This window comes from Drosophila hydei, unplaced genomic scaffold (assembly GCF_003285905.1).
Source record: "Drosophila hydei strain 15085-1641.00,03,60 unplaced genomic scaffold, DhydRS2 tig00008137-arrow-arrow-pilon, whole genome shotgun sequence".
NCBI classification, from domain to species: Eukaryota; Metazoa; Arthropoda; class Insecta; order Diptera; family Drosophilidae; genus Drosophila; species Drosophila hydei.
This window is the reverse complement of record NW_022045845.1, coordinates 1,277,548-1,293,169: the sequence shown is the minus strand read 5'-3', so window position 1 is coordinate 1,293,169 and position 15,622 is coordinate 1,277,548. Positions and strand designations below refer to the sequence as shown.

At 37.9% G+C, this 15,622-nt stretch overlaps 2 protein-coding genes across 5 annotated transcripts; both read left to right on the top strand.

Annotated features, from left to right (window-relative positions):
- The first annotated feature begins 31 nt into the window (after positions 1-31).
- On the top strand, positions 32-14,796 carry LOC111595718 (AN1-type zinc finger protein 6). 3 transcript variants are annotated; one of them, XM_023309567.2, is made up of 5 exons: positions 32-107; positions 10,849-11,292; positions 11,399-11,557; positions 14,265-14,457; positions 14,519-14,796. In XM_023309567.2, the coding sequence occupies exons 2-5, from the start codon at positions 11,194-11,196 to the stop codon at positions 14,665-14,667; spliced, it is 600 nt and encodes a 199-aa protein (XP_023165335.1). In that variant the 5' UTR covers positions 32-107; positions 10,849-11,193; the 3' UTR covers positions 14,668-14,796. The 3 variants fall into 3 exon arrangements, with proteins under 3 accessions (XP_023165335.1, XP_023165334.2, XP_023165336.2); XM_023309566.2 differs by lacking the exons at positions 32-107; positions 10,849-11,292; positions 11,399-11,557 and adding an exon at positions 13,683-13,992; XM_023309568.2 differs by lacking the exons at positions 32-107; positions 10,849-11,292; positions 11,399-11,557; positions 14,265-14,457; positions 14,519-14,796 and adding exons at positions 13,683-13,992; positions 14,056-14,147.
- On the top strand, positions 12,570-13,701 carry LOC111595716. Of its 2 annotated transcripts, none has more exons than XM_023309564.2 (2): positions 12,570-12,864; positions 12,976-13,701. In XM_023309564.2, exons 1-2 carry the CDS (start codon positions 12,654-12,656, stop codon positions 13,641-13,643), a joined length of 879 nt encoding a protein of 292 aa, XP_023165332.1. In that variant the 5' UTR covers positions 12,570-12,653; the 3' UTR covers positions 13,644-13,701. The 2 variants fall into 2 exon arrangements, with proteins under 2 accessions (XP_023165332.1, XP_023165331.1); XM_023309563.2 differs by having other exon boundaries at positions 12,574-12,864; positions 12,973-13,701.
- Positions 14,797-15,622: the final 826 nt, after the last annotated feature.

The following is a 15,622-nucleotide window of genomic DNA, read 5'->3' as shown; positions in this document are numbered from 1 at the left end:
AAATCATTTAAAAAATTTGTACAACTGTGATTCAAACAAAACTGGCGTTTTTGTTTTAAATGCTTAGCCATTTGCAATAACTACAAATACTACAAGAAACTTTCAAAGTAAGTGCATTACTTAAGCATTGCTGATGAAAAATTGTTAAATTTTCGCCTACGTCGTCGTGACACTCTCGCGCTTATTCACCACCATTAACAGCTAAATTTCAACATGAGCACAGTACTCAGCTCACCACTCATACTCTTTCTCTGTCTCTCTTCCACACGCGCGCACACAAGCGTATCCGTCCATGTGAGATTGTGTTTGCGAGTGCCTTTATATGCAATGTCATAGAACAGACGTTGCCATGTCGCGTAAAACACAAAATAAATCGCAGTTCGAGTAAAGAAAATGAAAGCCAAAGTCTGGTAAAATAGTAGTAGACATACTGCAATGTGTGGGCACACATACATTTATGTATGTAAGTATGTATGTATGTATGTATGTGTGTATGTGTGTATGTGCGTACATATATACATCGATTCAACCGCAAACTTTAACCTTCGCATTTTATTTGCACTTAAATGGGCGTATGTATGCGTGGACATACATGTACATCGCCGGAGTAGACAAGTGTGGTTTTATTTTAAGTTTATTTTTGACATTTTTTATAGTTTTTGATAAATTCAGCTTTCGCTGCAAAAACAACTGTTTTCTCCTTGCCAAAAAATGATCAAGGACGTTGTTAAAGCAATAAATATAAATTCATACGTACATTAGCTGAACACATTTGAAAAAAAAAAACTATACATCTACGCACAGACCAAATAAATTACCAGAAATGTAAAACACTTTGCGTACATTAAAACTTCACTGTTCTTTTGTTTGCAGTTTCTTTACATACACGCGCACACACACATACAAAATATACAAGTGAATTTAAATTGTAGAATGCAGTTCGTGATTAGAAATTTGTGTGCTCTCTTACTGGATGAGTCACCACCACTCATACATTTATGTAAACACTTATATGGATATGTGTACATTTGTGTTTGGGCGAGTCACAGTACAATAAGTCAGCAATAATATTTGCTTGGCACGCATTATCTATTACTCCTTATCAGCGGAGACAGCGCATCACTAATGTACGAACATTTTATGGGGGCACACGACATTTGTTTTCGATGAGGGCATATTTTTCTTGCCATATGCAAATCCAATTGACACTAATTCGTGAATACATATATGCGTCCATTTATTCATACTCTTTTGTATGTCCATATGTTTGTACTGTCGTGCGTGTGTGTATGTGTGTTCATTTCTCCCATGTGTTGCTTTGGCGTAGCGATAGATGCTTTTTTCTTATCGATTATTGTTGCATCGATATATCTTATAATTTTTCGTATTTGCCGAATACGCTCATTTGAAATGAATTTAAATAAATAATCTATGTGTTCACTTTTGCTGTTTTAGGAGGAAAATGAAATAAACGGAATAAAATCTCCCAAATGCCTAAGCGGAGCTTGGCAATATTTAATTTGCTAATATATAGTTAGCACTCTTCTGCTAAGCTTACTTCACTGAGTTTTTTTATTAAACGTTACGAAAGTCTCGAACCGCTGATTAACGCTTGTTGGCATTATTTTTTGTGTGGAGCTATAATTAGTTCTAAAAATATAGGAGAATATGTAGTAATTATATAGGAACCTGAAGATAGATGCAGCTAAATTCAAATGAAAATGACGAAGAATTTTATTTTATATATATTTAGAAAGCTCTAAAAGTTGGACTTATTGATTTACAATAACTTCATTAAAGTTCTACGCATATGGGTCTAAAAATATATAAAAATTGAAATTATAGTTTATTAAAAATGTAATTAGCCCAAAAAAAAAAAAACATTTCAAAATTTAAAAATTGCATTTATTTTGACGATACGAATGTTATATGAGGGTACTCAAATGTTGTATTACACTTGGGGAATATACCAATCGTGTTTGTACTGGTTCCATTTACACAGCCCGCATTTGAGTACGGCACGTGTATCGAGTCTGGTTCTTATCGCTATTATTATTACTCTGTACATTATCACAATCACGTTTTACGCTACTGTACAATGGCGAATAGCAAAATTATTCACGTCCCTGCTATAATAATGAATATATAATATATACATATATATTATCTATCATTCTACATGTTTGAATGAACAAAAATGATCAATGCCAGTGCTTGACTGCAATCGTTCGAGAGCGCAATGCTATGGAATATGCTGTAACCAAGTCAAACATATATTATTTTAGTCGGTAATACGGGGCGTACTGTAGAGCTTAGTATGTAGCTTAGATTATGAATATTTAATACCCGCGCTTATTTATCGTCACGAATTACTTGTATTACCTGATTGGTATTTTACTCCGGAAGTCAATCGGTGCCTTGTTGTAACTGTGTTACGAATTGAAGCCAGTTTATTACAATAATTTTAATGGCACTGCATGAGACTCCATTATATTTAATAATAGTATTTGTATTTTTTCGACTTGGAAAAGTCCTGGTGCGAAACACTACTAATTAATTAAAATTGTTTCATACAATACATACATATGTATATAATATGTAGTTCATTGCTCTGTAGTCGAGTGTTGTTTAGCCCGAGTGAGCGAACCTTAATGAACTTCAAATGCTATGACTAATTTTCAATAGAATTAGTTTTTGTTTACCATTTGAAAGTCCATAAACAACAGTTGTCATTTGGTAGTCTCACGAAAATGTATATAATACATATTTTGTTTGCTATAAATTTATGCAAATTGAATTACACATTTCAAATTCACATTCAGATGGCTACGTATACATATGCATCCTATATACATACGCTTTACACACATATATGCAGGTAGGCACACAGACATGTCTGTCTGTGTGTCTATAGTCATGATGACGAAGGCAAAACAAATAATAAAATAAAAACAAACAAGAGTCCGCTGCCGTCAGCGTCTCTCGTTCACGTAGTATAATTATTTGTAGCTCTGGCCGCGAGCTAGTTAACATTGCTATTGTGATACCCTATTATTTTTGAATGTATATGGAAATAATGTTTTATAAAATATATGTCTAACAGGTGGAAGAAGAATATTTAACATAATAAAAGTCGCATGTTTTTGTGTTTCAATGTTATTTGCAGGGTAGTTGAAAGTCGAGTATTGTGAAGTATTAAGCTATTTGTTATTGTCGCCTTACGCTTTCCCCCCATCAATATGTTGCCGTCTGTTTGTGTCTCTCTTGCACTCATACACAAATAAATAGCTGATAAGCGCGCGTCATCGTCGACTTCGACGTCGACGCTGACGTTGACGTCTGTGTCAGCTGCTCACTCTGTCTCTTGCCTCCGCCGCCATAGCGACGCGTGGATGGCCACGACCTCATTTTTTGTTGGTCTGCTGGTTTGTTTTTAGGTCGCGTGTAAATGGTTCTACTCCGCCGTCCCGCACTACGCACTAACTGTGATCGCTGTCGTATACCCTCGAAAGCTCTCAGGCGGGGACTTTTGTACTGCCAGCAGCAAAGCAACAATACTTAACATTATTAAAGTTGTTTTGTGATTTTTTTATAACGGCTTACTAAAGTTATATTTGTACGAAGTCCATGTGACGTGTTTTGCTGCTATTGAAATTAGACAAATAATGAATAGTAGATTAAATGAACTACGCCCACAGGGGACAAATCGGGGAAACCCAAACTTTCCAGAATTTTAGATTTTCGCAAATGAGCTTTGGTCCCCTAGAGGCGTGATGTGTTGTACATTAAATTGAAATATTTATATACCATATATATTTATACAAATAAGAAAAAGTTATGTTTTTTGACCGTAGGCATGCATTATAACTGAACTACATCGAAGTACTTCATTGCTTGATTTATTTAAGCTATTTTTAGTGCTTAATCCGCTCTACTCAGTACAGATGTGTGTATATAATCACAACAGATATCATTGATGGCTTCTTTAGTATTTGTTTGCCAAGTTATGCAATCGTTTTTTTTTTTTTTGTATATATTTCTGTATATCGATATGTATTTAATTGAAATATGTATATTGGAATAAATAATTGAAAGCTTATGTTTACATATTGATGTATCTGAAGCGTTGATTTTCGATTTATATGAATTTTGGATTGAGGGATAAAGGTTATTTATTTTTATTTATTTTTATTGCATTTATCTTGCAGCGCAAATTTTGATTTCACTCCACTTGGGACCTACTGCTTAACGTAAGCGATTTATTTCTCCTGAACCAAGTTACATTTGCCCTTGACATTCACTTCGATTAATAATGATGACTTGTGAACAAATGTCATCTTGCACAGTTATATATTCGCTTTTCCGTTAGTAGTTTGAAGTGTCTCCCAGTACTCTTTAACTCCATCCGCTTGGCAACTTTAATTCGTAAGACGGTTGCCCAGCACCCGCCCCAGCTACCAGCTTTAATTTTGTTTGCTTGTATTTCACCACAGTTGAAGCAGTGCTGTAAAGTATATTCACCACATAGACTTCTATGGCAACAGTCAACTCTCGCCTGTACCGTTAGCGAGGGCAGATGAAAAGCGAAACCTTGGCTTTTTTGTAGTTTGCCTGTCTGCCTTCCTTCTGCTTTGCTTCTTTGTCGTTTTCGTGCCCTGACGGATGCCTCGCCCTGGTCTTCTTTGTCTTTGCCTTTGTGGCTGCGTCTCCTGCTTGCAGTTCATTGCCTTACACTACAGCTATGTATACGCTTATGTATATGTATGCATGCATGTATCAGATGTAATGTGTTTAATGAATATCAATGATATGAACTTTGTGCGCTTTGTTGTCAATGACACGCCCCCAACTCAACTCCCACAAAGCTGACGTCAACGTTACTGACTCAGCCGGCAGCTGTGCGCATTAGCCTTCAGTTGCTGCAAAGTTCAAGCGACAACGGCAAAGTTCAATAGCACAAAAGAGGTTGTCGAAAAAATATAGCTAGTTAAATTTGGAGGTTTCCGCGTTTCGTTTGCTTGAGCTTTAGTATCAAATCTATCAAGTCATGTCTTAAATTGTTTCTTCTGACTTGGGTCAATAACCATTTAAACCACTGAACAAAGTTTAATGAGCTCAAATGACCTTCATAGCAAGCTGGATACTGTCTGAAAAATAAAAAATAAAAAAATATATAGAAAAAAACATGGAAATGTATATATCATAATCGCAATCGTGTTTTAAAAGTATTTGGACAAATAATATGTCAGGCGAAATAGTTAAGTAATTGGTAGTACATTTTTTATTTAGTTTTTGCATTAGATGTATAGATTTGGAGTTTTTTTTAATCCGAATTATGCAATCCAATTCAATTAATTCATTTATTAGCTTTAATTTTGTAAATCCTGTGACTCATAGCGCTGCAGGTGTAATTCCGCCGATTTCTTCAAAGTATTTAGTTGTTTTTGAGGGATGCTGTCTTTATTACAGTAATCTTCGCTCGTACGCCAATTAGTTCCGCTCCACACATTGCTTCTCTTCGTCTTTCTCTTCATGGTGCCATGCACGAAAATGACGGCAACGCCCTACGATCTTCGCGCTGCTGGTGGTGGTGGTGGTTAGTTGTCAACGTGAACCTTCTGCTCGCATTGAACCTTATTCTCACTGACTTGCTGTTCCCTCTATGCTTGCGCCTCTCAGTTTCCAAGAGCTACTTTTGTAGCGTTTCTCATATTTCATTTTCCCATGCGATTTCCATTAATCTTCTACAAAACTGTGTGTGTGTATATATGTGTAAGTGTGCGTATGGTTGTGAGTGTGTATGTAATTGTAAAGTGAGTCGTCGGCTTCGCTGCAGCTCGGCAACATGAGAATTTAGGAGTTGCGCAAAAGCGGGGGGATCCTTTTGTGAAAACACACACTCGCACACATGCACTCACTGCCTGGTAAGTGCACACCTAGCTGTTTATTTTTCCATTGGACTTGTGTGTGTGTGTGTGTGTGTGTGCGCAAGTGTGCAGCACAACCTGTAGCATGGATGAAACAGGAGCAGAAGTAGGAGCGAATCGAGAGCTCGTTTGCACCGTTCTGACCGTCTGGCCAAGACTCGGAGATGTCGGAGCTGCCTGAATGTTATTATTACTTTTTATTGTTTATGGCCTGTGTATACTGTGTATTCAGATGAAAGCGCACATTATTCATACAGTGTATATATGTAGTATATGTTTAGCTGAAATAAATTATTGACACTCATAAATTTTGAAGTAAAAATAATCCAAAAATTGAATACAATATCTCCTTATGTGTCTTTATAATATTAATTAATGATTCGATCCAATATCCATTCATACAATCATACATAAGCGGATGTATATGTATGGATGTACAAACACTCGAATGTAATTCGACATAGGGTATAAATGTATATATGTACTTATATTTGAATGTCTGTGAATGAGCCACGGAGAGGAGTATAAATAAATGATTTTAATATGTAAATAGAAATATATATAGATATAATTAATTATATAATTGGCAACTATTTCTGAGGCAGCTCTTAATTGTTTAATTAACAAAACATTTTAGTCTCTGATCGCGTTGATTAATATAGTTTCAAGGGTATTTTTTGTGCCCACTGTATATAGTTTAGTAATTTTATTATTTCTTTAGTTTCCGTGTGCTCGACTTCATCTGTGTGTGATGTATGCATGCTTTAGTGTAAGTATGTACGTGCATGTACATGGGTACAATGTGTGTACATATGTGAAAATGTATGTATGTGTGTATGTATGTATGTCCGTGTCGGGTGCTCGCCATATTGTTGATGCTGTCGGCCCAGCATCATGTGTCTCATCTTCTGTCTTCTCTCTCTTTGTCTTGGATAGCGGCCAATAAAAAGTTCAAGGTAAATTCACTTTAGCTACATCCTTTCAGATCCTCCTCTGTTATTATTTGCTTTCCTCATCCTGAAAGGTACACACGGCGCTCTTTTTCTGTTCACTCTCGTTAAAGAGGTTGAGCTAACCAGTTTTAGGCAGCCAGAGACTGCCATAGCCATTGCTTCCTTTCCGAGGCAGTCAAATTTCATTCACTCGAGTTTGTTTGGTTCCAATGTACATGTGTGTGTATGCGTGTGTGTGAGTTAGTGTAAGTGAGTGTGAGTGTGTGCGTGTGTATTTACACAAATGGGAGATCCGCAGACATAATTTGAGACAGGTGTTGTACACTTTGTGTTTGTATTTGTGGTTTATTTGTAGTGCAACAATTCTTTATTTTATTTTCAATCCATTGTATTCGGTTTCGGATGCAATTGAGCACTAAACACATATTTTTGAATTCAAAACATTTATGCTTGATAGTCAATAATATACACATCCTAATACAGATCCTAATTATCTGAAGATAGTGAGGATTAATAACATATATAATCTTGTGATAAGTGTACTGAATATCTCCAAATAATGATTATTGATTGATTGAGTCAGCCATGTGAATTTGATGAGTCTGTAGTCTGCTCTGTATTTCAATCATCTTTACGCAAATTTATAGTTTTGTAATTTATATTGATTAATGACCAGCGGCAGCTGGCAGCCAAGAACTTCTTTAGTTCGTGCTCTTTGCTTGATCAGATGTCTCTTCGTTTTACGTTAATTTGTAATGCCTTGCGGGTTGAATTTAAAGCCATTTAAATTGCCACTCAACTTTAGCTTTAACTCTAGCTCTTGCATAGCACTTTGATTGATTATGTTTGTGCGCGACAGAGGATGCCGCTCCTCGTCGTGTCAGGCACTTTGCTTGAGTTCTCTTTTATTTTGTGGCCGGAAGAGTGGCGCATTCTTGAGCTTGGCTTTTAAAGCTCATTCATGGGCTAAGCTCAGATGTCCGCCATGTTGTTTACTCGCTCTCCAACTCTTCTTTTTGTGCTCTTAATAAAGTTTTAATAATTCAATGCGCGCCGGAGCTCGGAGCTGCTGATGTTTGCTCCTCTGTGCATTTCATCAGCTTCTTACTTGGACTCCACGCTCGACGTTTGGTTTGTTGTAGCTGTTGTTGTCTGGTCGCTTAACTCCCTCATTAATATGTAAACATGACTCAAGCGCAGGCCACATGCGTATGTCCATGCATGAGTGTTTGTGTTTGCGTGTATATGGGTGTCTCTCTCCTTCTCTCTTTGTGTGTGTGCTTTCTGTTATTGCCTACCTTGTTGTTCCTTACCTTTTATGCTGCTCTGTTCACCCCGTCATTTTTCCTGTTGTAAATTTCGTGATTTAAATGCAGGTCAACAGCACATTAACCTTTACTTTGTTTTAGTCTTATTCGCTTATTACCGTTTTAATATTGCAGTGGTAAGAATCCTGTTTACTTTACGACACAGTCCGATCGACAGCGCTTTTACATTGCAGCTTTGTTATTTACACAATTAACTTATTTGTGGAATTCATGTTTACATTAATATTCGTATACCCTGTATTCATATGAACGGTTTAAGAGGATAAAGCAAGCCACGCAAGAGTGATTTACTATAAATATGCATATATATAGTTATATCTATAAATATTAATGATTTTCGTTCACCTGTGTAGGGTGATTTTTAAGTCAATTACTGCACACCAATTGTCTAACTTGTTGCTATCTCTGGGCAACACGCTTTTGTTTATGTTGTTGCTTGCTTTGCACTTAGTACTTGGCACTGTTATTATGTATTTCTTATGCAATTCTCTCAAATGCGCATTTGGCACACACATGCTTTCACATGTGTACATAGACACGTACGTTAGTACGTACATTGGTTGCTGAGCAATTCAGTTGTGATATTTTAAGTTTAATGAGAGCCCCAGTGACGTCACATCACGTTGAGTGAGTGACACACACAGTCATCATTTGTAAATCATAGAGCCAACTGTCATATGATTTTTTTATGTTATGTACATATAGCGCTATAAACCCCTTCATTTTAGTTTACATAGATCATAACATACTGTTAACATAAATGTTACACGTAAATCTATCGATTCATACCGTAAGTACTCTGTAATACAATATACAAATACGTATAAATGGCAAATGCATAACAGAAAACAACAGCAAGGCTTTTGGTAATCAGAAATACATTTTCATTTTATTTTGCTATCCTCTTAGCAGGCAATTATTTGCTGCTGCGCACGGTGTTTAGTGTATGTATGTACGTATGCATGTGTATAAGCTCTCGCGCGTTAACAGCTGCGCCTCTCTATCTCTTGTTTGTTGCTCAATTCGTAATTGGGAACGTGTGGGGAGTTGTTTTTACACATGTGTGTTTGTATGCTTGTTTGCAGTTGACATTTTGGTGTCTGGGGTGAGTGCCAAAGAGAAAGAGAGAGAAACGCATCGTTGACTGACAGCTGTTTTGGCTTTAAATTAGCCGTAACAGCAGGAAATTAACCACACACTCATATAGATATAGCATATATATATATATATATATATATTTTATATGTAAATGTGTGACTGACTAAGAAGTCAACAGTAGACTCCGGTCGCTTTTATTGTGATTTTATAACCTGAGCCCATGGATTTTTCATTTTGCAATCAAGGCATCATAAGAACGAGGAGTGTTGGAAACCATCACACTTGCAGAAATGCGTCGATCGCACAAGGCTACATCGACCAACAGAGATTGCGGCTAACAACAGAGGTCGCGTTTAACATTAAATAACAGAAGAAGAAAATCACTGTTATCGCTTGAAGTGTTATGTTATCTTTACCAGCTTTTTCTTACAACAGGAAATTGTACAAACACAAAGACAAACAGACATTGTCTATATAAAATTATTAAATGTTCAGATACACTGTAATTTAAAAAGCTTATAATTTAAATTTATGTAATTTTTCGTTTCAATTCTAATGCAATATCTTTATTTCATAAATATACAGTAAATGCTTTGTTAAAAGTGATATTGTAAACAATTGTTTAGCCAATTGGAACCAGATAATTGGCTATAGGGTTTCTATTGCGACAAACTAGCTGGGAAAGTTATATCAGTATATACAAAGGGTGCATGTATTGTACATTATATATCGAAATATCGAGCACTAAAAGTCGATTGGTTATAATATCTGTATATACGTATATTCGATACACAATATTGAATCAACTAGGTGGACCTGTTTGTGCCAACAAAATTGAAAAGATATAACTTGTTTAATTTGCTATTTATCACTCGGGTGAAGTATTTTTATCTCTCTCTCTCTCTCCCTCTGTATCTCTTTCTTTTTCACCTCTCTTTTACTCTCTTTTGTCGGTTTCTGTTCACCTCTCTAATGCTGATGTCTTTGTGGCGGTTGAAACTGGTTTGAGTCTAACTTATTTCTCTATTATTTTGTGGTTTGATTGTGAGCGTGCACGGATCGTGTTTATGAATATCTGTGTTGGTTCAAGTATGCATGTATGTGTGCATATGCTGACAGCCTTGAAGAGGAACGAAAAAACCAGATGTAATTTTGTTTGTTTATGGCCCAACGCAATCGTTACTTTCGTGCTCTCTTCGTCGCTCCACGCTGAGTATTTTGTTTACAACTTTGTTGTTTCTTTTGAACAACACTCACAGCGACTAAATATTAAATGTATTTCCTTTATTTAATGCTTGACGAAATGCACTATTGAGATAAGAAATAAGCATTTGCATATGTGAATGTTCATAAAGGTTGTATGTGTGGATCTGTGATGTGACATAAGTATTACAATATTTACTTCCAAATAATCAATGAAATATATCGGGCCAGAGTTGCGTTTCGAATTTTTTTTACGATATTATTTTTTTAAAGTAGGTTTCAGTACATTTTTGTTTGGCACCAGAACTAACCTACTTTTACTTTGGATTTGTTTTGCAGATTTACGATTGGATTCAAAAACTCTAGTTGCTTCGCGTATCAGACACGAAGCAAGCTAATTATTTGGACGGAAGTTAGTTAAGTAAACAGTAATACAAACTGATTATATATAATAACATAAAACAAAAAACACGAGGCGAAAGCAAAGGAGTCGAAGTTGCTGACGCCGCAGCAACAGGAAATAATCGAAACATATTTCGCTGGGCGAAAGTCAACGACAAAAACAAGTAGACGGTCCCGTCAATCCATCGTAGTTGAATAAACTATTTAAATTTACGCGCACACACGCATACGCACACGAACACACACACACACACCCCCCTTTATAAACTTGGTCCAGCCAGAATGGAACGGGAATCAAATCCAATGCAACCCATGTGCCGCTCTGGATGCGGTTTCTATGGCAATCCAGCTACAGATGGTCTGTGTTCAGTTTGCTACAAGGTAAGTATATGAAGAGCAGCAGCAGCAGCAGCGGCGGCAACAGCAGCAGCAGCTCTCTTTTCAAATGAAGCATGAGCCTTAGATTGACATTTCGATCGATTTTCAGGACTCGCTTAGAAAAAAGCAACAGCCACCTGTGAGCAGCACACCTGTGTCAGTTCCAAGCCCACAACCTAGCCCCACATTCAGTCCGGTCATTGCAACAACCCACACTGCACAGCCCACGGTACAGAGCTTACAGCAATCACACAGTGATGTTAAAGAGGTGAGTCCTACATATATATAAGCGATCGATGTGGGCTTTCTTGTTCCAACTTCTTTAGTAGGCCAAGCAGTTTGGGTACGCCTCTGATTTCTTTGTATTTTTCATCAGTCAGTCACAAATTTTTTTGTTTTTCGGATATAAATTTAGTCTTCTTATAAGTGAAATAGTGTAAACAACTTGTATGTGTAAAATATAGAAAAAAGTTCATTGTAACAGTGCATCGTGTGTGTTGGCTGTGCTGGCCACGTGTCGCTGCAAATTACGGCGGAGTTGACAAGGTAAACCCAACTGATTATAGATTCATCTCTTACTACAATTGATCCCTATTTTGAACACGCAACAAATCTATGTCCATGGGTTCCACTGTCCAGCAGTGAAATACAAACTGTTGTTACCTCTTCACAAATTCCCTATATAAAGCCGAATCTGTAAAGTTTTTGTTTTAAAGTATAGCTTGCAAATAAAACAGATATAAACCCAGTTTTAATAGCAACTGCAACTTTATGGTAATTTTTGGAAATTCCATAGATCAGTTGAAACTGAGATATGCACGTCAAGTGATGGCAATGTTTCTATATACCTATCGTTAATAATTGAACTAAAATACATACGTACATAGCTGTTAGAAGTCAATCGCCTTTTAAAAGCTTTTATGTAAAATTTGAGTATAATTTGAAATGCTTCTCTTATTGGATCAAGCTTCATCAGGACCTGTTTATTGCTAGGTGGTTTCATCAGCTCCGAAACTTTATTAGATATAGTAATATAGGAATCGCCAGTTGAATGATAAGAATATAGAGCTTGGCAAAGCATCAAAGAATCACTGGTTTATTTATATCAGATATTAAAACTGTAGAAATAGTTGGTTTAGTCGAGCATCAATTCCTATTATAAGATGATGAGGGTCTCAGGACTTGTTTCTCGGGCGTAGAGGCGTTAGATCAACGTATTTGCCCAGCTGGCAATGCCTTTGAGTTTATAATCAGGTATTTGTGCACGAAAGGAAATCAAACGTAGTTTGTGTAGATTCTAAGCATTCGGCTTTGTGTTTGGATAAAAAAATAAATTCTCTGTCAAAATTCAAAATTTTAGAGGAATGCCTCATTTGGGTGGTTCTCGGAAGTCATCAGTCCGCAGAGATATCACAAAGTCCAAAAGTGTTAGGATGGAGGATAGTTCGTGCTCCGAGCCGTCGACAGCGAAACGCCAGAAGCGTAAGAAGTTAGTGCGTGTTAAGGCCGGAGCATTGGGCCCTCTCAACTCCCAACATTTACCAGTGAATGCCGCCACTACCATCACGCCAAAGGGTACACGATGCTGTTTTTATATATTTATTAATTAGGCATTGCGTAGCAGCATTAATCTTGTTTCCCCACTTAAATCTTCCATTCCTGCGCTTCAATGCGCTTCCGCAGCAGACGGAGAATTCCGTAAACGAGGCAACGGTATCGCCTCTGGCTCTGGTGTCAAGTTAGCTCGTACCCCGCCGTTTTTGAACACAGCCGATTGTCAAGTCAAAAAGAGTTCACTGTCCCGTAAATGCGCTGGTGCAGCTGTGATCACCCCGATTGTAAGAGGTGGTAAAACTGAGGCGAGCGGTTCCCGCAAGGTTAAATTCTCGGCTAACGTGCACACGTTCCCGACCAATAACACGGACAAGAAGGAGCGCATTGGCGAACTGCATCTTAAGAAGCCTATTAAGAAGCTAAAGCGCAATCGTCCACTGTCGAGTGGTGGAAGGAGTGTTGTCAGCAAACTTGATCTGTCCATTTCGCAACAGCCCGGTTCTGTCCTTCGCAAAGACGTTCAACAAAGTGTTGCAGTAATTGACGCTGAACCTGTGGCAACGATACGCGATCGCAAGACACTTCGATCGGCTCCTAAGGCGCCCGTAGCTAGCGCCAGTCGCAAGTCCAAGAGGCTTAAGAATTCGCGCATCAAGGCCGGCGCAAACAACCGCCAACCGGTGGTCATAGCCAACAGACCGTGTCCGCGTTTAGCCTACTCAGTACAGCCGGAAGTAAAACGCGATTCCTTACTCCCAAGCAGCACAGCTATTAATAAGAGGGTGCAGCGCGTGCGCTAATTCTAGGTTAGGCGTCGTGCGTGGGTGACGTATTCACTTGCGTTATTGCGCCATGGAACAATCAAACGGCGATAATCCCGAGAAACCAAGGCCAACGTCCGATCATCGCTTGGCCCAGCCCTCACAGCAGCAGCCACAGCAACAGCAACCTCAGCCACAGCAGCCGGCGCAACAACAGTTGCAACAGCAGCAGCAGCAGCAGCAACAGCCACAGCAGCCGCAGCACAGCAAGCGCCGCATTAAAGAGACGAGCTGCACTGAAGAAACCCCAAAAAATAGCGAGTTTGTGCAGCTTAGAAAACCTTCGGAGGGCGTTAACTCCCCTGTTGATGCGGTTGTCAAGAAACGGGTAAACACGCATACCCTTTACACACACTTTTTACGCTTAGTTAGGTAACTTATTTGTTTTTAGAGGGTAGAGGGTCCGTTAGATGAGGATTCCACAGTAAGCGTTAAATTAATCTTGCAAAATAAATCATAAGAAGAATAAACAGCGATCTTTATTAAGTAGTTTGGGAATGTAGTTGGAACAGATTGCAGACAAGTCGATGTATTTGTGTTGATGGCGTTTCACTCGCGTTTCTTTTCATATTCATATTTTTTTTATTTGCGATCGTTTAGAAAATCACCGAGGAAGCCGCAGTCGCCTCCAAGTCCAATAGCGAAGCCATAATATCGGCGTCTGGTCCAAATACTTCCACACAAGCAGCTGCCTCCGCATGCGAGCAGGATGATAAAGACAAGGAAGACGACAAGGACGCCAAGAAGAAAAAGAACCGATGTGGTGAATGCCGCAAGAAGGTTGGCTTAACTGGTATGGCAACACATTATACCTTAAAGTTTCCATTGATTTTAATGCGCGTTTTCTTTTATAGGTTTCCAGTGTCGCTGTGGTGGCTTATACTGTGCCGTGCATCGTTATTCCGATAAACACAATTGCACCTTTGACTACAGAGAGCATGGCGCTCAGGAGATTCGACGCAATAATCCGGTTGTAGTTGGCGAGAAAATTCAAAAGATTTGAATTGCGAGGAGAGATTGTGCCAGTAACAGTAGCCGTAGAATAATAACAACTACACATTATGATATAGTATATATATATACACACGCTACGCACCAACAAATCAATACAACAACAAAAAACTCCAAAACACATTACACAAACACATAAACACATACACTTGCATTAACACACACACACAAACACACACATACACAAAGAGACACACGCACACAACAAACACACTCACATGCATATATATATATGTATATGTATATGTATATATATATATAAATATAAATATATATATTTACATATATGTATATAGATGTATATGTATTTATAAATACTATAAATAATTGTAATTTAATTATAATGTGAACAGTAACAAGAAACAATAGTACAGAAACGTTAACCAAATACCACGCAAAAACAACTACAACGGCAACAGCAACAAAAGCTGCTCGGAATGACAGTCATATAAAAATGATTGCAGTAGCAGTGGCACCAGAAACAGCAGCAGCAGCAGCAGCAACAGCAGCAAATAGTAGCAGCAGCATAAGCATAAGCAACAGCAGCAACTGCACCAAAAATCATCATTTCTAACTTAAACCAGACGCGTATTAGCGCGTTAGCAAGCAATCGTCGCTGGCTGTTGTTACCTATGAACGGTGACCTGTGACACAACAAGCAACAACAACAACAGCAACAATCGAAGCACCATCTAGTTTGTTATTCCAATTGCAGGTTGCAAATGTTTTGTATTCAAAGCCTCGCCAACAAAGCAGCAACAAGAAAATACGCATCAACAAATTGTTACCAATTACACGAAAGAAGATAAATTTTATGTAGCCAACGTGTGTAATTTGTGTTTGTAATGTGTTGCATGTATAAAAAAAAACGAAAAGGCCAAAATACAAATGCAAGCAAACGAAAACAACTAAAACTCAAATTTAACTCAATAGCAACAAAAACAAAA

Excerpts from the sequence above, each read along its gene's own strand:
- LOC111595716 (XM_023309563.2), top strand. The coding sequence starts at position 12,654 with ATGCCTCATTTGGGTGGTTCTCGGAAGTCATCAGTCCGCAGAGATATC. Across the intron at positions 12,865-12,972 it reads CACTACCATCACGCCAAAGG|CAGACGGAGAATTCCGTAAA; the intron begins GTACACGATGCT and ends GCGCTTCCGCAG.
- LOC111595718 (XM_023309566.2), top strand. The coding sequence starts at position 13,696 with ATGGAACAATCAAACGGCGATAATCCCGAGAAACCAAGGCCAACGTCC. Across the intron at positions 13,993-14,264 it reads ATGCGGTTGTCAAGAAACGG|AAAATCACCGAGGAAGCCGC; the intron begins GTAAACACGCAT and ends GCGATCGTTTAG. Across the intron at positions 14,458-14,518 it reads CAAGAAGGTTGGCTTAACTG|GTTTCCAGTGTCGCTGTGGT; the intron begins GTATGGCAACAC and ends TTTCTTTTATAG.